The 22,161-nt window shown below is 42.6% G+C and overlaps 1 protein-coding gene and 1 long non-coding RNA gene across 4 annotated transcripts in view; one reads left to right on the plus strand and one right to left on the minus strand.

The window, feature by feature from the left end:
* Positions 1–5,930, minus strand: part of LOC126994376 (substance-K receptor-like) — a 60,088-nt gene extending 54,158 nt beyond the window's left edge. Inside the window, exon 1 of one of the 3 annotated variants that reach the window (XM_050853689.1) lies at positions 4,762–4,857. In XM_050853689.1, the coding sequence (XP_050709646.1) occupies positions 4,762–4,842 (81 nt within the window). In that variant the 5' untranslated portion in view covers positions 4,843–4,857. Of the gene's footprint in view, positions 1–4,241; positions 4,369–4,761; positions 4,858–4,923 lie in introns of those variants that run through there. The other 2 variants (XM_050853690.1, XM_050853688.1) reach the window with 2 other exon arrangements.
* The window catches only part of LOC126994377 (uncharacterized), a 74,894-nt gene that overhangs the window by 41,392 nt on the left and 11,341 nt on the right, over positions 1–22,161 (plus strand). The window lies entirely within an intron of this gene.

Raw genomic sequence — 22,161 nt, forward strand, 5'->3', positions numbered from 1 at the left:
GAAACTGAGTTGGGGTTTTAAAACGACCTCCATTCCGTTTTAGTTTTCATTTACTGCCCGTATTAGCGTCATTAAGGGGGTGTTACACTGGGCAAATTTTCCGTGGATCTTAAGTCAAACCACGATTTCCGCTGGCGTGGTTCTCATATTCCCGTGGTTTTCTGACGCGTCCACGATCTTCCAAAGCTACGGTAGATTTCACTGAAGGACGAAAAAGTTGGAAAGTTTCGTTTAGTCGGCGCAACATCTGCGGCCATATGCCGGAGAGAGACAGAAGGGGAAGGAATTATAGGAGAAGGGAAAGTTTCGTTTAGTCGGCGCAACATCTGTGGTCATATGCCGGAGAGAGACAGAAGGGGAAGGAATTATAGGAGAAGGGAAAGTTTCGTTTAGTCGGCGCAACATCTGTGGTCATATGCCGGAGAGAGACAGAAGGGGAAGGAATTATAGGAGAAGGGAAAGTTTCGTTTAGTCGGCGCAACATCTGTGGTCATATGCCGGAGAGAGACAGAAGGGGAAGGAATTATAGAAGGGAACAGACCCCAGGAGACGGGACACAACCCCCATTCACTGCTGGGTGGACAGGGGCGTAGGGTATCGGAAAAGCCGCCCAAATTTTTCCACTCCGCCCGGGAATCGAACCCGGGCTCTCTCGATTGTGAGCCGAGTGTGCTAACCACTGCACCACGAAGAGCCGGTGAAGGACGACGGTATCACTCACCATCATCATCATCAGCAATAACAGGAAACAAATGAGAACCACGCTGGCGGAAATCGTGGTTTGACAATATCTACGGAAAATCTGCCCAGTGTAATAACCCCTTAAGGCTTTCCAGTGAGGTCTTGTGGACGGCCCCAGCTCGGTAGTGCCGCGGGCGTATTTTATTTAAAGTTGCTACCGTGATAGATGATTATAGCAGTGACTTGAAGCCGATTAATGTCTGGTAATAAGCATCCACGCAGAATCATGGGATATCACGGGAATGACTACTTCGTAAGACTTTTTCGAGGCCTGTTACCAGCATAGTCCGTCAACCGTAACGCTGATTGTTCTCCGATTCGTAATTCGTTGTATCTCTCTCTCTCTCTCTCTCTCTCTCTCTCTCTCTCTCTCTCTCTCTCTCTCTCTCTCTCTCTCTCTCTAGCCACTACAGAACCTATTTTTCTTTATTACTCCTCCTCCTCCTCCTCCTCCTCCTCCTCCTCCTCCTCCTCCTCCTCCTCCTCCCTCCTCCCCCCCCCCCCCTGCAAACTTTTCCGTCTTCTCTCCTTAATTAATCTTTAATGGGAGGATATTTTGATTGTTCTCTCCTCCTCCTCCTCCTCCTCCTCCTCTTCTTTTCTCTGTTTTTTTCGCTTCCTTCTTCTTTCCTTTCTCCCATTCTTCCCCTCTTCTCTTCTTTCTCTTCCTCCTCTTCTTCATTTTTTCTTTTTTTTCTCCCTTTTCTTCTTCTTTTTCCCCTTCTTTCTCCTCCTCCTCCTCTTCTTTCTCCTCTTGTTTTCTCTGTTTTCTCCTCTTCCTTCTCCTCCTTTTCTTTCTCCCCTTCTTCCCCTTTTCTCTTCTTTCTCTTCCTCCTCTTCTTCATTTTTTCTTTTTTTTCTCCCCTTTCTTCTTCTCTTTCCCCATCTTTCTCCTCCTCCTCCTCTTCCTCTTATCTTCCTACTTTCTCCTTCTATTTCTCTTCTTCCTCTTTCCTCTTTTTTCCTTTCTTCCTCCTCTTTTTCTCTCCCTGTTTCTCTTTCTCCTCCTCCTCCTTCCTCTTTCTTTCCTTCTCTCTCTCCATCGCTCTCTTTCTCTATACCACACACACACACACACACACACACACACACACACACACACACACACACACACACACACACTACCCTCTCCCTCCCTCCCCTCTCCTCCCCTAACGCACATTCTACATAATAACTCATAATACCACCACGCACTGCATAGTTAAAAGGCAGAGGTCATTAGTTTCTCCACATGAACGCTTTGCTCGACTGACCTGAAAATGATTAAGTCTGCCCTTCAGTGATGTAAATAAGACCACGGGGGTTACCGGTTCTTGGTCTCGGTCTTGGTAATGGTGGTCTAGTCTTTTTGAACGGAGTCTTGCTTCGGTACTTATAAGTCACTCACTATACCTCAGCTTACTTAGATTTACTTAACTTTCTTAAATCATATGGAGTTTTGGTATTACCTCACTTTACTTCTTGCCATACCTCACTTAATTAACCCAGTAGCAGCGGGGATCATGTTTCTTAATGGTCCCTCTAAGCGAGAAAAATGAGAAAAAATCATCACTCACGCAAACCATTTCATAATATATATCAAAGCATTTGTGATCAGTTTATGCATCATCTATTTTGGGGGGTTTATATCATGGCACAAATTTGGCCCGTCGCTGCTACACGGTAAAGCCACAAATTTGGCCCGTCTACACGGTACAAATTTGGCCCGTCGCTGCTACACGGTAAAGCCACAAATTTGGCCCGTCGCTGCTACACGGTAAAGCCACAAATTTGGCCCGTCGCTGCTACACGGTAAAGCCACAAATTTGGCCCGTCGCTGCTACACGGTAAAGCCACAAATTTGGCCCGTCGCTGCTACCGGGTTAAACTGTTTCAACTAAATTATCAGAGTGCCTCCGTAGCGCAGTGGTTGGTGTGCTTAGCTACGAATCCACGGTCCTGGGCTCGAATCCACCCAGCTGTTCATACTTCCTCTCGGGCTGGTGGATGAACGTGTACCCGGGGAAACTGGGGAATATAAACTGTGGTAACCCGGATGTCACACTGGCCCCGGGGTGATAGTGTTACCCGCCTCAGCCTGAAGGGGCATTGCATCGGGTATTAGCACTAAGGCCACGCGCCGCTACTGATTATGCCCGGAACATATCTTTTACTCTAATAACGCTATCACTGAAGGCGAGGTTAGCGATGAAGTTACTGGTCAGTGAATGCTTCTAAAAAAAAAAAAAAATCCCATTAAACCGTTGACTGCGAGTTTCCTACTAGAAGACATCACCAAGCTACAGAAATGGAGCAAAAAGTGGCTGCTACAATTCAATGAAGAAAACTGTAAAGTCCTGCACCTTGGGAGGGGATATCCAGCACACCAATACCACATGGGAAACACTCCACTATCCACCACAGAGGCAGAGAAAGACCTGGGAGTGTATGTTACCAGGCTACCAGTGCAGGGATATCCAGCACACCAATACCACATGGGAAACACTCCACTATCCACCACAGAGGCAGAGAAAGACCTGGGAGTGTATGTTACCAGGCTACCAGTGAAGGGATATCCAGCACACCAATACCACATGAAAAACACTCCACTATCCACCACAGAGGCAGAGAAAGACCTGGGAGTGTATGTTACCAGGCTACCAGTGAAGGGATATCCAGCACACCAATACCACATGGGAAACACACCACTATCCACCACAGAGGCAGAGAAAGACCTGGGAGTGTATGTTACCAGGCTACCAGTGAAGGGATATCCAGCACACCAATACCACATGGGAAACACTCCACTATCCACCACAGAGGCAGAGAAAGACCTGGGAGTGTATGTTACCAGGCTACCAGTGAAGGGATATCCAGCACACCAATACCACATGAGAAACACTCCACCATCCACCACAGAGGCAGAGAAAGACCTGGGAGTGTATGTTACCAGGCTACCAGTGAAGGGATATCCAGCACACCAATACCACATGGGAAACACTCCACCATCCACCACAGAGGCAGAGAAAGACCTGGGAGTGTATGTTACCAGGCTACCAGTGAAGGGATATCCAGCACACCAATACCACATGAGAAACACTCCACTATCCACCACAAAGGCAGAGAAAGACCTGGGAGTGTATGTTACCAGGCTACCAGTGAAGGGATATCCAGCACACCAATACCACATGGGAAACACTCCACTATCCACCACAAAGGCAGAGAAAGACCTGGGAGTGTATGTTACCAGGCTACCAGTGAAAGCAAAATCCGTGCCAATCGCAGCGGACGGGTTAACACCTTTCCTGTAATGCCTTATTTCTACCTGGTGACACACATAAAGGGTTCTCGTCCACCTGGAACATTATGCAGCACAGGGCATTGATGGTATCCAATAGGGCGACATTGGCGATGAAGTAACTGGGTCCAAGGATGCATTCAAACTTCCTATACATGTGAAACCTCCCTTCTACACCTTACTCTCTGTCTATGAACACATACACAAAGTTCTTTTCACCCACCTGGAAGGGTATGGAGAACAGGCCGATGATGATATCCGCCATGGCAAGGTTGGGAATGACGTGGTTGGTGTTGGGATGTATCTAAACTTAAGACCTTTCATTCTATACCTTACCTTCTATCTATGAACACCCACACCCACACACACACACAAAGGTCTTCTCACCCACCTGGGAGGGTATGGAGAACAGGCCGATGATGATATCCGCCAGAGCTAGGTTGGCAATGACGTATTTGGTGTTCGAATGCATTTAAACCGAAGACCTTTCATTCTATACCTTACTTTCTATCTATGAACCCCCCCACACTCACACACCCACACACACACAAAGGTCTTTTCACCCACCTGGAAGGGTATGGAGAACAGGCCGATGATGATATCCGCCATGGCAAGGTTGGGAATGACGTGGTTGGTGTTGGGATGTATCTAAACTCAAGACCTTTCATTCTATACCTTACTTTCTATCTATGAACCCCCCCACACTCACACACCCACACACACACAAAGGTATTTTCACCCACCTGGAAGGGTATGGAGAACAGGCCGATGATGATGTCCGCCAGAGCTAGGTTGGCAATGACGTATTTGGTGTTCGAATGCATTTAAACCGAAGACCTTTCATTCTATACCTTACTTTCTATCTATGAACCCCCCCACACACACACAAAGGTATTTTCACCCACCTGGAAGGGTATGGAGAACAGGCCGATGATGATGTCCGCCAGAGCAAGGTTGGCAATGAAGTAATTCGTGACGGAATGCATCTTTCTCGACGTGGCCACAATCCACATGACCAGCGCGTTGCCGACCACCGCGACCAGGGATATAGACCCATAGAACAGCGACAGCAACACCACAATGCCTGTCGGTACTTCATACAGGTCATCAGCCTCCGTGGTGGTGATGTTGTAGGGGTGTGTGGTGAAGCCTGGATGGCGCGGAAAACTGGTCTCATCGTCGAATCCGAGGAAAGGCGAGTTGGGATATGTCAGGTTGAGGTTATCCCAGTCGAACCCCGAATAGGTGATGTTGAGCTGGATATCGTACTGCTGGGGATCTGTTTCTCCCAGTCCCCCTCCTCCTCCTGCTCCTCCTCCTCCTCCTCCTCCTCCTCCTCCTATTCCGGCATTGGAGGATATCAGGTAACTTGCCAGGAAGGTGGTAGTGGTAGTGGACGCCATTGTTTGATTAGGCTGTGTTTGGGGCGTGTGAGTGATCCAAGTTTGAGTTTCGTGGAGGTTTGAGTTTCGTTTCGCGTGTTTCAAATGATTCCTCCTTGCTTTTCACACACTTGTTGTTTTTATTGTTTTGTTGCTTTGTTGTTTACGTGCATTCTATTATTCATCGTTTTTGTTCCCCAGTATCATTTTTTTTCTTAATTCTCTTTGTTTTGTTGTTTTATTTGTTTTCTTCAGATTCCTCCTTGATTTCCACACTTGTTGTTTTTATTGTTTTGTTTCTTTGTTGTTTACGTGCATTCTATTATTCATCGTTTTTGTTCCCCAGTATCAATTTTTTTCTTAGTTTGTCTTTGTTTTGTTGTTTTATTTGTATTCTTTTCACGATTGTTTTGATATTTTCTTCACTTGTTTTCTTTTTTCTTTCTCTCGCTTTCACGTCATTGTCTTCCGCCATTCATTTCTTATCTCTCTTATTTTCTTTCTTTCACTAATTCACTTTTTTTTCTACTCATCTGAAAGGGAAGATTTACGTGTTATTTTTATTATCATTATTGTTATTATCTCTCTCTCTCTCTCTCTCTCTCTCTCTCTCTCTCTCTCAAGGGTAAGGAAGGGGAAAACAGCTGGTAGGGATTTTTGTGGGGAGAGGAAAAAGGGAGGAGGAGGAGGAGGAGGAGGAGGAGGAGGAGGAGGAGGAGCAGGAGGAGGAGGAGGAGGAGCAGGAAAATAAAGGAAAGGAAAAGGAAAAAAGGAGAAAATAAAAAAAGGGAGGAGGAGGAGGAGGAGGAGGAGGAAAATAAAGGAAAGGAAGAGGAAAAAAAGGAGAAAAAAAAGGGAGGAGGAGGAGGAGGAGGATTAAGAAGAAGAAGAAGAAGAAGAAGAAGAAGAAGAAGAAGAAGAAGAAGAAAAAGAAGAAGAAGAAGGAGGAAAAGAATGGAAAATAAATAAAAAGGTAGAGCAGAAAATAAAACGAGGAAAAGAAAAAAAAGAAAAAATATCCAAACCAGTTAATATTTTTTTCTGTCCATTCTTTTCTTTCTCTATATTCATTTTTTTCTACATAATAATTCTTTTCCTTATTATCTTGTTTTCATTTTTCATTCAACTTTCTATTCTCTTTTATTTCTCTATTTTCATATCCATCTATCTCTGTATTTAAGAAACGTAGTTATATCCAAAGCAATTTATATATATCTTCTCTAATTCTCTTTCTTTCTTTCTATATTAATTTTCTATGATACTAATTCTTTTTCTAATAATTTCCGTTTTTTATCATTTGTCTAACTCATTTTATATTTCGTTCTGTTATTTTTCTTTCTTTCTATATCAATTTTCTATTTTACTAAGTATTTTTTTCTTATAATCTCTGGTCTTATAATTCGTCTACCTCATTTTACAGTTTATATTTCGTTCTGTTCTTTCTCTTTCTTTCTTTCTATATAAGTTTTCTATGGTACTAATTATTTTTTCCTTATCATCTCTGGTCTTATAATTCGCCTAACTCATTTTACTGTTTTTATTTCGTTCTGTTCTTTCTCTTTATTTCTTTCTATATCAGTTTTCTATGGTACTAATTATATTTTTCTTATAATCTCTGGTCTTATAATTCGTCTAACTCATTTTACCGTTTTTATTTCCTTCTGTTCTTTCTATATAAGTTTTCTATGGTACTAATTCTGTTTTTCTTATAATCTCTGGTCTTATAATTCGTGTAACTCATTTTACCGTTTATATTTCCTTCTGTTCTTTCTCTTTCTTTCTTTCTATATAAGTTTTCTATGGTACTAATTCTGTTTTTCTTATAATCTCTGGTCTTATAATTCGCCTAACTCATTTTACCGTTTATATTTCCTTCTGTTCTTTCCTAATTTGTCTTTTTGTTTGATCTTTCTTTCGATAATTATTATTTTTCTTGCAACCCTTCATTTAAGTGTTCTCATCTATTACTTATTCTCATCTATTCTCGTCGATTATTCTATGTCTTATCCTTCTAATCTATTTTTTTTTTAACCTAACCTAACCTACCCTACCCTGACCTTCCCTAACCCGATCTCTCTCAACCTAACCTAACTTGACCTAACCTGACCTGACCTAATCTAACTTAACCTACCCTAACCTGACCTTACGTAACCTACCCTAACCTGACCTAACGTGACCTACCCTAATCTGACCTAACCTAACCTACCCTACCCTGACCTTCCCTAACCTGATCTCTCTCAACCTAACCTAACTTGACCTAACCTGACCTGACCTGACCTGACCTAACCTAACCTACCCTAACCTGACCTAACGTGACCTAACTCAACCTAACCTAACTTAACCTACCCCTAACCTGACCTGACCTAACTTAACCTACCCTAACCTGACCTGACCTACCCTAACCTGACCTTACGTACCCTACTATACCCTGACCTGACCTAGCTTGACCCCGGAACATTGGTTTTTCTCTCTTCCCTTTCCTCTGTAATTCCCTAACTCTTCTTCTTTGTCTATAAGTTCTCCATCTCTCTTCTTTCTCCTCTGTTCTTCTCTTTCTGTTCCTCTTTTTTTCTACTTTCTCTTTCTCTTTCTTCTTTCTCTTCTGTACCTCTCTGTCTATTTATCTTCTTTCAGCTTATTCTCATCTCCTCCTTCTTCTTCTCTTCATCTTCTTCTCTTCCTCTCTCTTCTTTCTTCCCTGCTCTCTTTCTAACGCTCTTCTTCCAACTTTCTCTCCATCTCCTCCTTCTTCTTCTCTTCATCTTCTTCTCTTCCTCTCTCTTCTTTCTTCTATGTTCTTCTCTTTCTAACGCTCTTCTTCCAACTTTCTCTCCATCTCCTCCTTCTTCTTCTCTTCCTCTCTCTTCTTTCTTCTCTGTTCTTCTCTTTCTAACGCTCTTCTTCCAACTTTCTCTCCATCTCCTCCTTCTTCTTCTCTTCATCTTCTTCTCTTCCTCTCTCTTCTTTCTTCTCTGCTCTCTTTCTAACGCTCTTCTTCCAACTTTCTCTCCATCTCCTCCTTCTTCTTCTCTTCATCTTCTTCTCTTCCTCTCTCTTCTTTCTTTTCTGCTCTCTTTCTAACGCTCTTCTTCCAACTTTCTCTCCATCTCCTCCTTCTTCTTCTCTTCATCTTCTTCTCTTCCTCTCTCTTCTTTCTTCTCTGTTCTTCTCTTTCTCTCCATCTCCTCCTTCTCCTTTCTACTTCCCTCTTCATCAGCCTTCTTTATCATCTCCTCTTCTTCTCTTCCTAACACGTGAGGAACCCGTTCAATCTTCTCGTGGTCACTTCTAAGACAGTCCAATCATCTCACTGGTCTTCCCTTTCTCTTCCTTTTTCTCTGTTCATTCATCTTCACCAATCTTCGTCTGTAACTCATCTTTACCTATTCTGTGCTTCTATCCCTTCATTCTCTATTTCTTTCTCCTTCTTCTTTTTATCCCTTTTTCCTTCCTTTCTTTCCTCTTTCTATCTTTCCCTTTCTCCTCCCTTCTTTGTCCTTCTTCCCCGTTCGTCTTCTCTCCTCTCCTCTCTCTCCCCTTCCCCTCCTCTCTATTCCTTCCGTTTCCTTCTCTTGTTTCCATCTCCTTCACTCCTTCTTTTCTTATGTCTGTTTTTATTTCGTGTTTTGTTTTCTAATCGTTTTTTTTTATACCCCTCCTTCGCTTCTCCTTCTCCTCCTTCTCCTCCTCCTCCTCCTCTTCCTCCTCCTTCATTCTTTTTCTTCTTCCTTTGTCTTGTTTCATCATTGTTCTTTTATTTCTTCTTCTTCTTCTTCTTCTTCTTCTTCCTTATTATTTCTTTTATTGTTCCTATGTCTGTTTTCGTTATCCTTCTCTTTTTGTTTCTTCTGTACCTTTCATTCGCTTCTTCTCCTCCTCCTCCTCCTCCTCCCCTCTTCTTCCTTTGTCTTCTTTCCTTCACCTCTCCCTCCTCCTCCTCCTCCTCCTCCTCCTCCTTGCCTCATAATCACTTCCTGGCCAAGAATAACGGTAATATATTTAATTAAGTCTTCCCTCACTCTCTCTTTCTCTCCCTTTCCCTTGAGTTCCCCCTTTAATTAGTCAACCGTGGCCCGTTTTCTGTCACGCCGCGTTGTCGTTTTCTTTTGCATACTCGTTTTCTTTTTTTTTTGCACTTTTTTCTTCATCGGTGACTCAGTTAATTTGTGGAAATGTGTGTGTGTGTGTGTGTGTGTGTGTGTGTGTGTGTGTGTGTGTGTGTGTGTGTGTGTGTGTGTCACTTCAGTAATTCAATATGTCCGTTTCGAATCTTTTTTTTTTTTGCATGCATTGGAGTTTGAAAAAGCTTGTGTGTGTGTGTGTGTGTGTGTGTGTGTGTGTGTGTGTGTGTGTGTGTGTGTGTGTGTGTGTGTGTGTGTGTGTTTCTCTCTGTCTTATGTATTTTTTTTTGTTCATTCCCATTGTATTCCGGAGAGAGAGAGAGAGAGAGAGAGAGAGAGTCCAGTTTTCTCCTTGCAATCAAAATTCCACACAGGTAACCTAATAATACAATCTCTCTCTCTCTCTCTCTCTCTCTCTCTCTCTCTGCAAAATATCTCGCACTCAAAATCATTTCTCTCTTTTTTTTTTCTTATAAACAATTTTATCTTTTTTTTCATTTTTAGTTTCTTTGTTTTTTTGTTTATTTACTTTTATTGTTTTTTTTTTTGTTTCTTTGTATTGATATTTATTTTTATTTTTTGGGGTTATATTTTTTTCTTTTTTTCCTTTATTTCTTATTTTTCTGATTCTGTCTAGTTTCCTCCCTTTTTTTTCTTTTTTTCCTTCCTTCTTTCCCTCCATTCTTCCTTCTTTCCTTCTTTCCTCTTTTCTCTCCCTGTCTTTCTCTCTTTCTTCCTTCCTTCCTTCCTTCCTTTCCTTCGACCTCCTCTTCTTTCTTTCTTTCTTTCTTTCTTTCTTTCTTTCTTTCTTCCTTCGTTCCTTCTTTCCTCTTTTCTCTCCCTGTTTTTCTCTCTTCCTTCCTTCCTTCCTTCCTTCCTTTCCTTCTACCTCCTCTTCTTTCTTTCTTTCTTTCTTTCTTTCTTTCTTTCTTTCTTTCTTCCTTCCTTCGTTCCTTCCTTCCCCTTTTCTCTCCCTATTTTTCTCTCTTTCTTCCTTCCTTCCTTCCTTCCTTTCCTTCTACCTCCTCTTCTTTCTTTCTTTCTTTCCTTCCTTTTTTCCTTCTTTCCTTAGTTCCTTCCTTCCCCTTTTCTCTCCCTGTTTTTCTCTCTTTCTTCCTTCTTTCCTTCCTTCTACCTCCTCTTCTTTCTTTCTTTCTTTCTTTCTTTCTTTCTTTCCTTCCTTTCTTCCTTCTTTCCTTCGTTCCTTCCTTCCCCTTTTCTCTCCCTGTCTTTCTCTCTTTCTTCCTTTCCTCCTTCCTTTCTTTCCTTTTACCTCCTCTTCTTTCTTTCTTTCTTTCTTTCCTTCCTTTCTTCCTTCTTTCCTTCGTTCCTTCCTTCCCCTTTTCTCTCCCTGTCTTTCTCTCTTTCTTCCTTCCTTTCTTTCTTCCTTTCTTTCTTTCCTTCTTTCCTTCCTTCCTTCCTTCTTTCTACCTCCCTTCCTTTCTTTCTTTCTTTCTCTCTTTCCTTCCTTCCTTCCTCCCTTCTTTAATGCAGTTTCTCCATCCACTCTCCAGCCTCCTCCTCCTCCTCCTCCTCTTCCATATTCTCATTTTCCTCCCCCTCCCCTATTTCATTTATAATCTCCTTCTCTTCTTTATTTTTTATTCTTTTCTACGTTCTCTTCCTCCTCCTCCTCTTCCTCTTTCAATCTTCTCAGTCTCCTCTTTTCTATTCCTCAACCTCAGCCTCGTCTTCCTCTCTTTCCAAACACTTCTCCTCCTTCAATCATCTCCACCTCCTCCTCTTCTTCCTCTTCCCTATTCAGCATCCCTTTCTCCCTTATTCCAACAGCCTCCGCTTCTTCCTCCTTCTCCTATAATATGATTTCTCACCCATCCATCGTTCCATCTATTTGATATGCCTGTCGATTTAGAGACTTCTCAGATATATTAAACCCACATTTGCATTTTTCCATAGCCTTTAGTTCGTTCTTTGAGGTTTCGTTATAGTATCTTATTCTTTATGCAAGAGTTAATCAGCATCTTCATTCTTTCATCCCTATGCTGTCCAAATCCCTTATGCAAGAGTTAACCAGCATCTTCATTCTTTCATCCCTATGCTGTCCAAATCCCTTATGCAAGAGTTAACCAGCATCTTCATTCTTTCATCCCTGTGCTGTCCAAATCCCTTATGCAAGAGTTAACCAGCATCTTCATTCTTTCATCCCTGTGCTGTCCAAATCCCTTATGCAAGAGTTAACCAGCATCTTCATTCTTTCATCCCTGTGCTGTCCAAATCCCTTATGCAGGAGTTAACCAGCATCTTCACTCTTTCATCCCTGTGCTGTCCAAATCCCTTATGCAAGAGTTAACCACCATCTTCATTCTTTCATCCTGCACACGACTTTCTGCTCAAGCTCATCCCTGTACTGTCCCGATCCCTTATGCAAGAGTTAACCAGCATCTTCACTCTTTCATCCCTGTGCTGTCCAAATCCCTTATGCAGGAGTTAACCAGCATCTTCACTCTTTCATCCCTGTGCTGTCCAAATCCCTTATGCAAGAGTTAACCACCATCTTCATTCTTTCATCCTGCACACGACTTTCTGCCCAAGCTCATCCCTGTACTGTCCCGATCCCTTATGCAAGAGTTCCCTATCATCTTCTTCAGCGCCATAGATGATCGGTGGTGTTGGAATCGGTTAGTATGAAGGTTTTGATCGTCTTGTGTTGTGTTGTGGAATCCATGACTTTTATTTTGTGTCTGCGATAATTTTCTCATCCTGTGAAATTCCTCCCATGACAACAAAAATACTCCCCATAGGTTGTAATTGTTAAGTTCAGTTTGCTTTCGGGGAGTTATTTTGTGTTATTTATCTCCCACACTAATACGGTTTCTTTTTCTTTCTCTCTTTCTTTCTTTCTTTGTTTGTTTTTTATTTTGTTCTGTTTTGTTTGTTTGCTTGTTTTGTTTATTTGTAAGTATTTCAAGTTGTATCTTTTCGCGCGCGCGCACACACACACACACACACACACACACACACACACACACACACACACACACACACACACACACACACACACACACACACACACACACACACACACACACACACACACACACACACACACACACACACACACACACACACACACACACACACACACACACACACACACACACACACTCACACACACACACACACACACACACACACACACACACACACACACACACACACACAGAGAGAGAGAGAGAGAGAGATTTTAACTTCTATTATTTCAGGAAATGAGCTGAGAGAGAGAGTGAGAAAGTTCCCGAAGTGACAATCGTAGTAGCAGAAGTAGTAGTAGTAGTAGTAGTAGTAGTAGTAGTAGAAGTAGTAGAAGTAGTATTTTCTCCTAACATTTTCTTGCCATTTTTCTCCCTCCTGCATTCATCGTTTTCTTTAGAGTGAAAGTAATTGCTCTCTCTCTCTCTCTCTCTCTCTCTCTCTCTCTCTCTCTCTCTCTCTCTCTCTCTCTCTCTCTCTCTCTCTCTCTCTCTCTCTCTCTCTCTCTCTCTCTCTCTCTCTCTCTCTCTCACCTGAGGCGGAACAGTCAAGAGTTACCTGAGATTAAATTCCCTTCCCTGGAAATGCTACTTTATTTTTCACTTTCTCTTTCGTTTTCATTTGCTATTTTTCTTAATTTTTTTCTCTTCCATTCCACTCATTAACGATTTTCTTATTTTATTTATTTACTTATCTTCCATTTACTTATTTGCTTATTTTCAACGTATTTATTTTCTGTTAGCTTTTTCCTTTTCGCAGTATCTTATTCCGATTTGATTTTCTTTATATCGTCTTTGTCTTACTTCATTTGTTTTATATATTCCGCATTTTTTTACTTTTTCATTCTTTTATCATAGTCGGCCAAATCCCTTATGCGAGAGTTCACCAGCATCATCATTCTCTCATCCCTGTGCTGTCCAAATCCCTTATGCAAGAGTTCACCAGCATCTTCATTCTCTCATCCCTGTGCTGTCCAAATCCCTTATGCAAGAGTTCACCAGCATCTTCATTCTCTCATCCCTGTGCTGTCCAAATTCCTTATGCAAGAGTTCACCAGCATCTTCATTCTCTCATCCCTATACTGTCCCAATCCCTTATGCAGAAGTTAATCAGCATCTTCATTCTTTCATCCCTATACTGTCCCAATCCCTTATGCAGGAGTTAATCAGCATCTTCATTCTTTCATCCCTATACTGTCCCAATCCCTTATGCAGGAGTTAACCAGCATCTTCATTCTTTCATCCCTGTGCTGTCCAAATCCCTTATGCAAGAGTTAATCAGCATCTTCATTCTCTCATCCCTATGTCGTCCAAATCCCTTATGCGAGAGTTCACCAGCATCTTCATTCTCTCATCCCTGTGCTGTCCAAATCCCTTATGCAGGAGTTAACCAGCATCTTCATTCTCTCATCGCTGTGTTGTCCAAATCCCTTATGCAGGAGTTAACCAGCATCTTCATTCTCTCATCCCTGTGCTGTCCAAATCCCTTATGCAGGAGTTAACCAGCATCTTCATTCTCTCATCCCTGTGCTGTCCAAATCCCTTATGCAGGAGTTAACCAGCATCTTCATTCTTTCATCCCTATACTGTCCCAATCCCTTATGCAGGAGTTAACCAGCATCTTCATTCTTTCATCCCTATACTGTCCCAATCCCTTATGCAGGAGTTAATCAGCATCTTCATTCTTTCATCCCAATATTCTCTCTTTCATTCATCAATACATTTATCATCGCTGTCTCCTCTTTAATTCTTTTCCTTCCAATATTTTCAGACTTTTCACAATACTTTTTTTTTCAACTTTTCTCGTAAAAAAACTAGTCGACACATTTTAGTTATTTTTTTTGTTTCCAGGAAGTGAAAAAAAAGAACAAACAAAAGACTGAGAGAGAGAGAGAGAGAGAATTTTGCACATTCCCTAAGGTTACAGGAAGTATTGATATTTCTAAAATCCTCCTCCTCCTCCTCCTCCTCCTCCTCCTCCTCCTCCTTCTCCTCCTCCTCCTCCTTCTTCTAGTACTCATCTCTTTCCTCTTCCTCTTCCTCTTTATTTTTATTCTTTTCTTACACACACAAACACACACACACACACACACACACACACACACACACATACACACACACTGGATAGGAAGTGTGTGTGTGTGTGTGTGTGTGTGTGTGTTTAAGATCACCGAGAGTCATACAAAAAAAGAAAGAAAAAGAAAAGAAGAAAGAAAGAAAAAGAAAGAAAAAGAGAGAAGGGAAGAAAAGGGAAAAGTTTAGATCGATGAATCTCTCTCTCTCTCTCTCTCTCTCTCTCTCTCTCTCTCTCTCTCTCTCTCTCTCTCTCTCTCTCTCTCTCTCTCTCTCTCTCTCTCTCTCTCTCTCTCTCTCTCTCTCTCTCTCTCTCTCTCTCTCTCTCTCTCTCAAACTTTCCCTCAATAACTCACAAATTGGCAACTCTCTGGGGCGGTAATTAAAGGACCCTCGAATGGCATCACCGAATAGGGCCAGCCAATCACAGGCCGAGGAAGAATTAAACAGCCAATGACGTGAAGGATGACGTCATTGTTGCTGGGCATTAACCTATTTAAGGGGAGACTCAACCGCCCCAGAGCTTAGTTGCCTTTGTTGCACTTTATAGGGAAGGGGATTTATGTGTCAGTGGGGAGAGAGAGAGAGAGAGAGAGAGAGAGAGAGAGAGAGAGAGAGAAGAGAGATAGATAATACTCTCTCTCTCTCTCTCTCTCTCTCTCTCTCTCTCTCTCTCTCTCTTTCTCTCTTTTTTGGTTATTTTTCTTTATTTCTGTCGATTTATTTCTTCTTCTTCTTCTTCTTCTTCTTCTTCTTCTTCTTCTTCTTCTTCTTCTTCTTCTTCTTCTTCTTCTTCTTCTTCTTCTTCTTTCATTTTATCTTCCTCAATGTTTCCTTACTTTTTTTTCCTCCTCCTCCTCCTCCTACTCCTCCCATCACTTCTCTTTCCCCTCCTTCCTTCCTTCCCCTCCCCTTTCCTTCCCTTCCCTCCATTCCCTCCCTTCCTTCCTTCCCTTCCCTCCTTCCTTCCTTTCCTTCCCTTTCCTTCCCTTCCCTCCCCTCCCTTTCCTTCCCTTCCCTTCCCTTCCTTTCCCTTCCCCTCCCTTCCCCACCCTTCCCTTCCCCTCCCTTCCCTTCCCTTCCCTCCCTTATCCTTGTCAGTAATAGAGTAAAACCGTTATGTGATTAATGATGCAAATTCTCTCTCTCTCAATCTCTCTCTCTCTCTCTCTCTCTCTCTCTCTCTCTCTCTCTCTCTCTCTCTCTCTCTCTCTCTCTCTCAAAATGTGTGTGTATGTGTGTGTGTGTGTGTGTGTGTGTGTGTGTGTGTGTGTGGCTGCAGAGTCGTGATAATTTTAAACTGGATTAACACGAAGAGGAAGATGGAAAGGGGGAAGGTAAAAGGGAATAGAGAAAATAGAGGAGGAGGAAGGGAAGTGAAGGAAGAGAAAGGAAGAGAAAGAAGGAGAGGAGAAGATGGGACAGTGGAGGAGGAGGAGAAAGAAGAGGAGAGGAAGAAGGGAGGAAGATCGAGGAAGGGAAGAAGAGAGAAGGAGGAGGAAGAGAGAGAGAGAAGAGGAAGAGAGAAAAGAGAAGGAAAATGAAAAAGAAAGGAAGGTAGGAAAGGGAAGGAAAACAAATGAGAGAGAGAGAGAGAAAGAGAGAGAGAGAGAGAGAGAGGAATAAGTAAAAAAACCTTCAAAACTCTCTCTCTCTCTCTCTCTTGTTTTCCTTTGAAGTCTTGCATTATGCCTTATCTTGTGTATGAGAGAGAGAGAGAAAACTACAAGCAAACAAGGCTCTTAACCTCTCTCTCTCTCTCTCTCTCTCTCTCTCTCTCTCTCTCTCTCTCTCTCTCTCTCTCTCTCTCTCTCTCTCTCTCTCTCTCTCTCTCTCTCTGCAATTTTCTTTCTGTTCTTATATTCAGAGAAGCTTATTACTGATAAATAATTCGAGAGAGAGAGAGAGTGTGTGAGATGGGATTATGGGAAACTTTACCGGAAAACATAATCTACACACACACACACACACACACACAAAGTCCCATCTGTATATAATTACTCGTGTCTCTCTCTCTCTCTCTCTCTCTCTCTCTCTCTCTCTCTCTCTCTCTCTCTCTCTCTCTCTCTCTCTCTCTCTCTAATTGAACACCTGGGCCCAAAGGTTACCTGGCGCCTGTCCTAATTATCTCACTCAGAGAGGAGAAGAGAGAGAGAATTAGAGAGACGGAGAGAGAGAGAGAATGTATAAGTGAGACAGAGACAGAGAATAAAATTGCACAGAGAGAGAGAGAGAGAGAGAGAGATATGAACAGCTGGGTGGACGCCGATCATTCTTCCAATATATCTTCCTCATTATTTCTCTCCTTTTTCTTCCTCTTCCTCCTCCTCCTCCTCCTCCTCCATTTCCTCTTTCCTCCTCCCATCACTTCTTCCCTTCCTTTCCTCTTCCAAGCTTTTCTTTCTCTCCCTTTTCTTCCTTTTCAACATTTGTCTTTTTCCTTTTCCTCTTTCAATCTTTTCATTCTCTTCCGTCACTTTCCCTTCCCTTCCTTTCCTCCTCCAAACTTTTCTTTCCCTCCCTTTCCTTCCCTTCCATCATTTCTCCTTCCCTTCCTTTCCTCTTCCAAGCTTTTCTTTCTCTCCCTTTCCTTCCCTTCCATCATTTCTCCTTCCCTTCCTTTCCTCCTCCAAGCTTTTCTTTCTCTCCCTTTCCTTCCCTTCCATCATTTCTCCTTCCCTTCTTTTCCTCTCATTTTTCTTTCCCTTTCCTTCCATCATTTCTCCTTCCCTTCTTTTCCTCCTCCAAGCTTTTCTCTCCCTCCCTTTCCTCCTCTTCCATCACTTCTCCTTCCCTTCTTTTCCTCCTCCAATCTTTTCTTTCTCTCCCTTTTTTTCTCTCCCCTTTTTTATACCAATGTTTTTTATTTTTTTTATTTTTTTAAGTTTTCGTTTTAATTTTTACACATTTGTTTATTTTACGTTTAAGGCAAGATCCATTTAAACCTCTCTCTCTCTCTCTCTCTCTCTCTCTCTCTCTCTCTCTCTCTCTCTCTCTCTCTCTCTCTCTCTCTCTCTCTCTCTCTCTCTCTCTCTCTCTCTCTCTCTCTCTCTCTCTCTCTCTCTCTCTCTCTCTCTCTCTCTCTCTCTCTCTCTCTCTCTCTCACTATAATTATTTTCCTCATTCCTTTCCTCCCTCCCTCTTTCCCTCCTCCTCCTCCTCTCCTCCTCTTCCTCTTCAGTTCAGATAGTCTAGTACTTATATTAAAGCCAGGGTGAGAGAGAGAGAGAGAGAGAGAGAGAGCTCTCCTTAGACCAGAAATTAAACACACACACACACACACACACACACACACACACACACCGTCACATAAATTCTCACTGTTCAAGTATTTTCCTCTCTCTCTCTCTCTCTCTCTCTCTCTCTCTCTCTCTCTCTCTCTCTCTCTCTCTCTCTCTCTCTCTCTCTCTCTCTCTCTCTCTCTCTCTCTCTCTCTCTCTCTCTCTCTCTCTCTCTCTCTCTCTCTCTTTAATACTTGTCAAGGTAGGGACACATACATTACTGTGGTCTCTCTCTCTCTCTCTCTCTCTCTCTCTCTCTCTCTCTCTCTCTCTCTCTCTCTCTCTCTCTCTCTCTCTCTCTCTCTCTCTCTGTGATATAATGGTTGGGTCACCGATTTACGAATGAATGCATATTATTATTATTATTATTATTATTATTATTATTATTATTATTATTATTATTATCATTATTATTACTATCATTATCACCATTATCATCATCATCATCATCAACGTCATCCTCTAAGAAGGTTCACGTTTCACAATACATAGATTTTCAAGCATATTTTCGCCCTCCGCCAATATATCTTCATCTACCTCAAATAAACCTCTGAAGAAACTCTCACCGGGAACACTTGCCTTTCCTACACCCGCGGTCACGACCCATCGCCTATTTGCTTGCTGGAGTGGCGGCGAACACTTGTGGCAGAACTGTAATGCCTTGGGTCAGCACAGGCAGCTTAGAATGGTATTATAAGGCACCTTCGCTTCTCACATCAATTACTTTTAAAGGCCAAAGAGGGGGTCAGTTGGGTTATAATGAGTGTTTCTTTAGGTTCACGGTACAGAGGAAGGGTCAGACTACCACCAGGGTCATAAAACTACCCCCTGGAAATGCCCACAACTCCTACGAAAGCCTTGTCAAATTTGTGTTTCTTTAGGTTCACGGTACAGAGGAAGGGTCAGACTACCACCAGGGTCATAAAACTACTTCTGGAAATGCCCACAACTCCTACGAAAGCCTTGTCAAATATGTGTTTCTTTAGGGTCACGGTACAGAGGAAGGGTCAAACTATCACCAGGGTCATAAAACTATCCCTGGAAATGCCCACAACTCCTACGAAAGCCTTATGAAATAGGTGTTTCTTTAGGGTCACGGTACAGAGGAAGGGTCACACTGCCACCAGGGTCATAAAACTACTCCTGGAAATGCCCACAACTCCTACGAAGGCCTTGTCAAATTTGTGTTTCCTTAGGGTCACGGTACAGAGGAAGGGTCACACTGCCACCAGGGTCATAAAACTACTTCTCGAAATGCCCAAAACTCCTACGAAAGCCTTGTCAAATATGTGTTTCTTTAGGGTCACGGTACAGAGGAAGGGTCACACTACCACTAGGGTCATAAAACTACTTCTCGAAATGCCCAAAACTCCTACGAAAGCCTTGTCAAATAGGTGTTTCTTTAGGGTCATGGTACAGAGGAAGGGTCAAACTATCACCAGGGTCATAAAACTACTCCTGGAAATGTCCAAAACTCCTACGAAAGCCTTGTCAAATTTGTGTTTCTTTAGGGTCATGGTACAGAAGAAGGGTCAAACTATCACCAGGGTCATAAAACTACTTCTCGAAATGCCCACAACTCCTACGAAAGCCTTGTCAAATATGTGTTTCTTTAGGGTCACGGTACAGAGGAAGGGTCACACTACCACCAGGGTCATAAAACTACTCCTGGAAATGTCCACAACTCCAACGAAAGCCTTGTCAAATATGTAAACTTGGGCGACGAAATGTCTTTTAATACGCCCCTTATTGTCAGCCTAGCACTGTACAGAAGACGTAGATTGACTCTGGATTGTACTTGCCATTACCTGGAGCGTCACTGTTTCAGGAGGCAGTGTACCCATTTCGACGGACTGGAAGCGTATATTTCCGTTTTGTGTCACAGATTTGCACTCATCTCCTCGCCCCGCCTTCTCGTGGTCTGACAGCCAATCACACAGCCGAGCGCCGAATGTGATGCCAGGTTCTACTTTTTTTTACAGTAGAGGAAACAGTTCAAGGGCAAAAACAAAGGAAATAATAATGAAAAAAACAAAAGCCCGCTACTCACTATACTTGCTGTAAAATTCATCACGTTAATCTGTGCTGAAATTCTACGAGTTTTTATAAATACCACCAGTAGGCTACAGCAATCTACATCTATTTACGCACGAAAACACACAGATAAACACGAAGAGCAACAACCATGACCCCCAGCACTGAAGGCGACCGTCAAGTAGCTATTGTTTCACCCGGTGCTAAACAGTGATAGAGTTCGGAAATTTGGTACCTAGGTGCTGGGTTCCTTTCCCCAACAGACTCAAGGGGCGAGGAGACGAAGATGAGCACCGAGGCCACGCGTAGAAATAGGTTATGCCGGAAATGCTTCCTTTATTTACTCCTCAGTCTTATCCGTCAATTTATCTTCCTCCTCCTCCTCCTCCTCCTCCTCCTCCTCCTTCTTCTCTTCCGTCTTCCTCTGGTATATTTTTATCATCCCAGTTTCCTCTCCTCCCATCATTCATCTTTCTCCCTTATTTACTCTTCCTCCGCTTCTTCCTCCTCCTCCTCCTCCTCCTCCTCCTCCTCCTCCTCCTCTCTTTATCTTCTTATCACACGTCTAATTTCTCACGTCCTCCTTTGAACATTATATCTCTTCCTCCTCCTCCTCCTCCTCCTCCTCCTCCTCCTCCTCCTCCTCTTCCTCCTCCTCTTCCTCCTCTTCCTCCTCCGTTATTTCGACTTTTTTTCATTATTCCTCCTTTCTTATTTCTTCTTCTTCTTCTTCTTGCTCATTTTTCTCTTTCTCTTTCTTTTGTTCGTAACACACACACACACACACACACACACACACACGCACGCACACACACACACGGTGATCAAATATTTGGAAAACAAACAAATAAACAAAGAAATTGCGAGCCGATAGGAAGGTTTGTGTGTTTGTTTGTTTGTTTGTTTGCCTGTTTGTTTATACTTCTGAAATCCCTTCGGGTTTAAAGATTTTTTTTGTGTGTGTGTGTGTGTGTGTGTGTGTGTGTGTGTGTGTGTGTGTGTGTGTGTGTGTGTTCGTGTGTGTGTGTGTGTGTGTGTGTGTGTGTGTGTGTGTGTGTGTGTGTTCGTGTGTGTGTGTGTGTGTGTGTGTGTGTGTGTGTGTGTGTGTGTGTGTGTGTGTGTGTGTGTCCTTTTCTTTCTTTCTTTCTTTCCTTCTTCCTTCCTTTCGTCCTTATCTCTTCCTTCCCTCCTTCCTTCCTTTCTTCCTTCCTTCCTTCTTTCCTTCTTTCTTTTCCTTCTCCTTCCTTCCTTCTCTCTTCCTTCCTTCCTTCCTTTCCTCCTTCCTTCCTTCCTGTAGCCCACTTTCTTCTCCCTTCCTTCTTTCCTTCTTTCGTTTCCTTCCTTCTTATTCGTTTCCTTCCTTCAATATTTTCTTTCTGTTCTCTTTCCTTCCTTCCTTCCTTCCTTCCTTCCTTCTTTCCTTCTTTCTTTTCCTCCCTTCTTTTCCTTCCTCGTTTCCTCCTTCAATATTTTCTTTCTTTTCTCTTTCCTTCCTTTCTTCTTTCCTTCCTTCCTTCCTTCCTTCCTTCCTTCCTTCTTTCCTTCTTTTCTCATTTCCTTCTTCTTCCTCCATTTCTTTCATCTTTCCTTCCTGCCTTCCTTCCTTCCTTCCTTTTTCTCCTCTTCCCTCCTTCCTCTCCTTCTTCCTCTTCGTTTCTTCCTTCACCATTTTCCTTCTTTTGGTTTGGTTTCTTTAAATTCTTTCTTTTCTTTCTTCTTCCCTTTTTCTTTTTTTCTTTTTTCTTTTCTTTTTTATTTAATCTTTCTATTCCTTCACATTAAACACACACACACACACACACACACACACACACACACACACACACACAGTCAACAACTCAACATCTGACATACATTCTCTCTCTCTCTCTCTCTCTCTCTCTCTCTCTCTCTCTCTCTCTCTCTCTCTCTCTCTCTCTCTCTCGTAAGTGGCCCCAAAAGAGGTTTTCCAATGAGCTAAAATGACGGAATCGAGTTAGAGTTCTCTCTCTCTCTCTCTCTCTCTCTCTCTCTCTCTCTCTCTCTCTCTCTCTCTCTCTCTCTCTCTCTCTCTCTCTCTCTCTCTCTCTCTCTCTCTCTCTCTCTCTCTCTCTCTCTCTCTCTCTCTCTCTCTCTAATGTAAGTCAGCAATAAAATTTGCTTCACGGAAAATAAACATATATATATTTTTTTTCAGGAAGAGGAAGAGGAGGAGGAAGAGGAAGAGGAGGAGGTAAGTAGGGTCGGTGCTGTGGTGTTGTCTCAGTTTGTATAAGAGGAGGA

This window comes from Eriocheir sinensis, unplaced genomic scaffold (genome assembly GCF_024679095.1).
Source record: "Eriocheir sinensis breed Jianghai 21 unplaced genomic scaffold, ASM2467909v1 Scaffold782, whole genome shotgun sequence".
NCBI lineage: Eukaryota > Metazoa > Arthropoda > Malacostraca > Decapoda > Varunidae > Eriocheir > Eriocheir sinensis.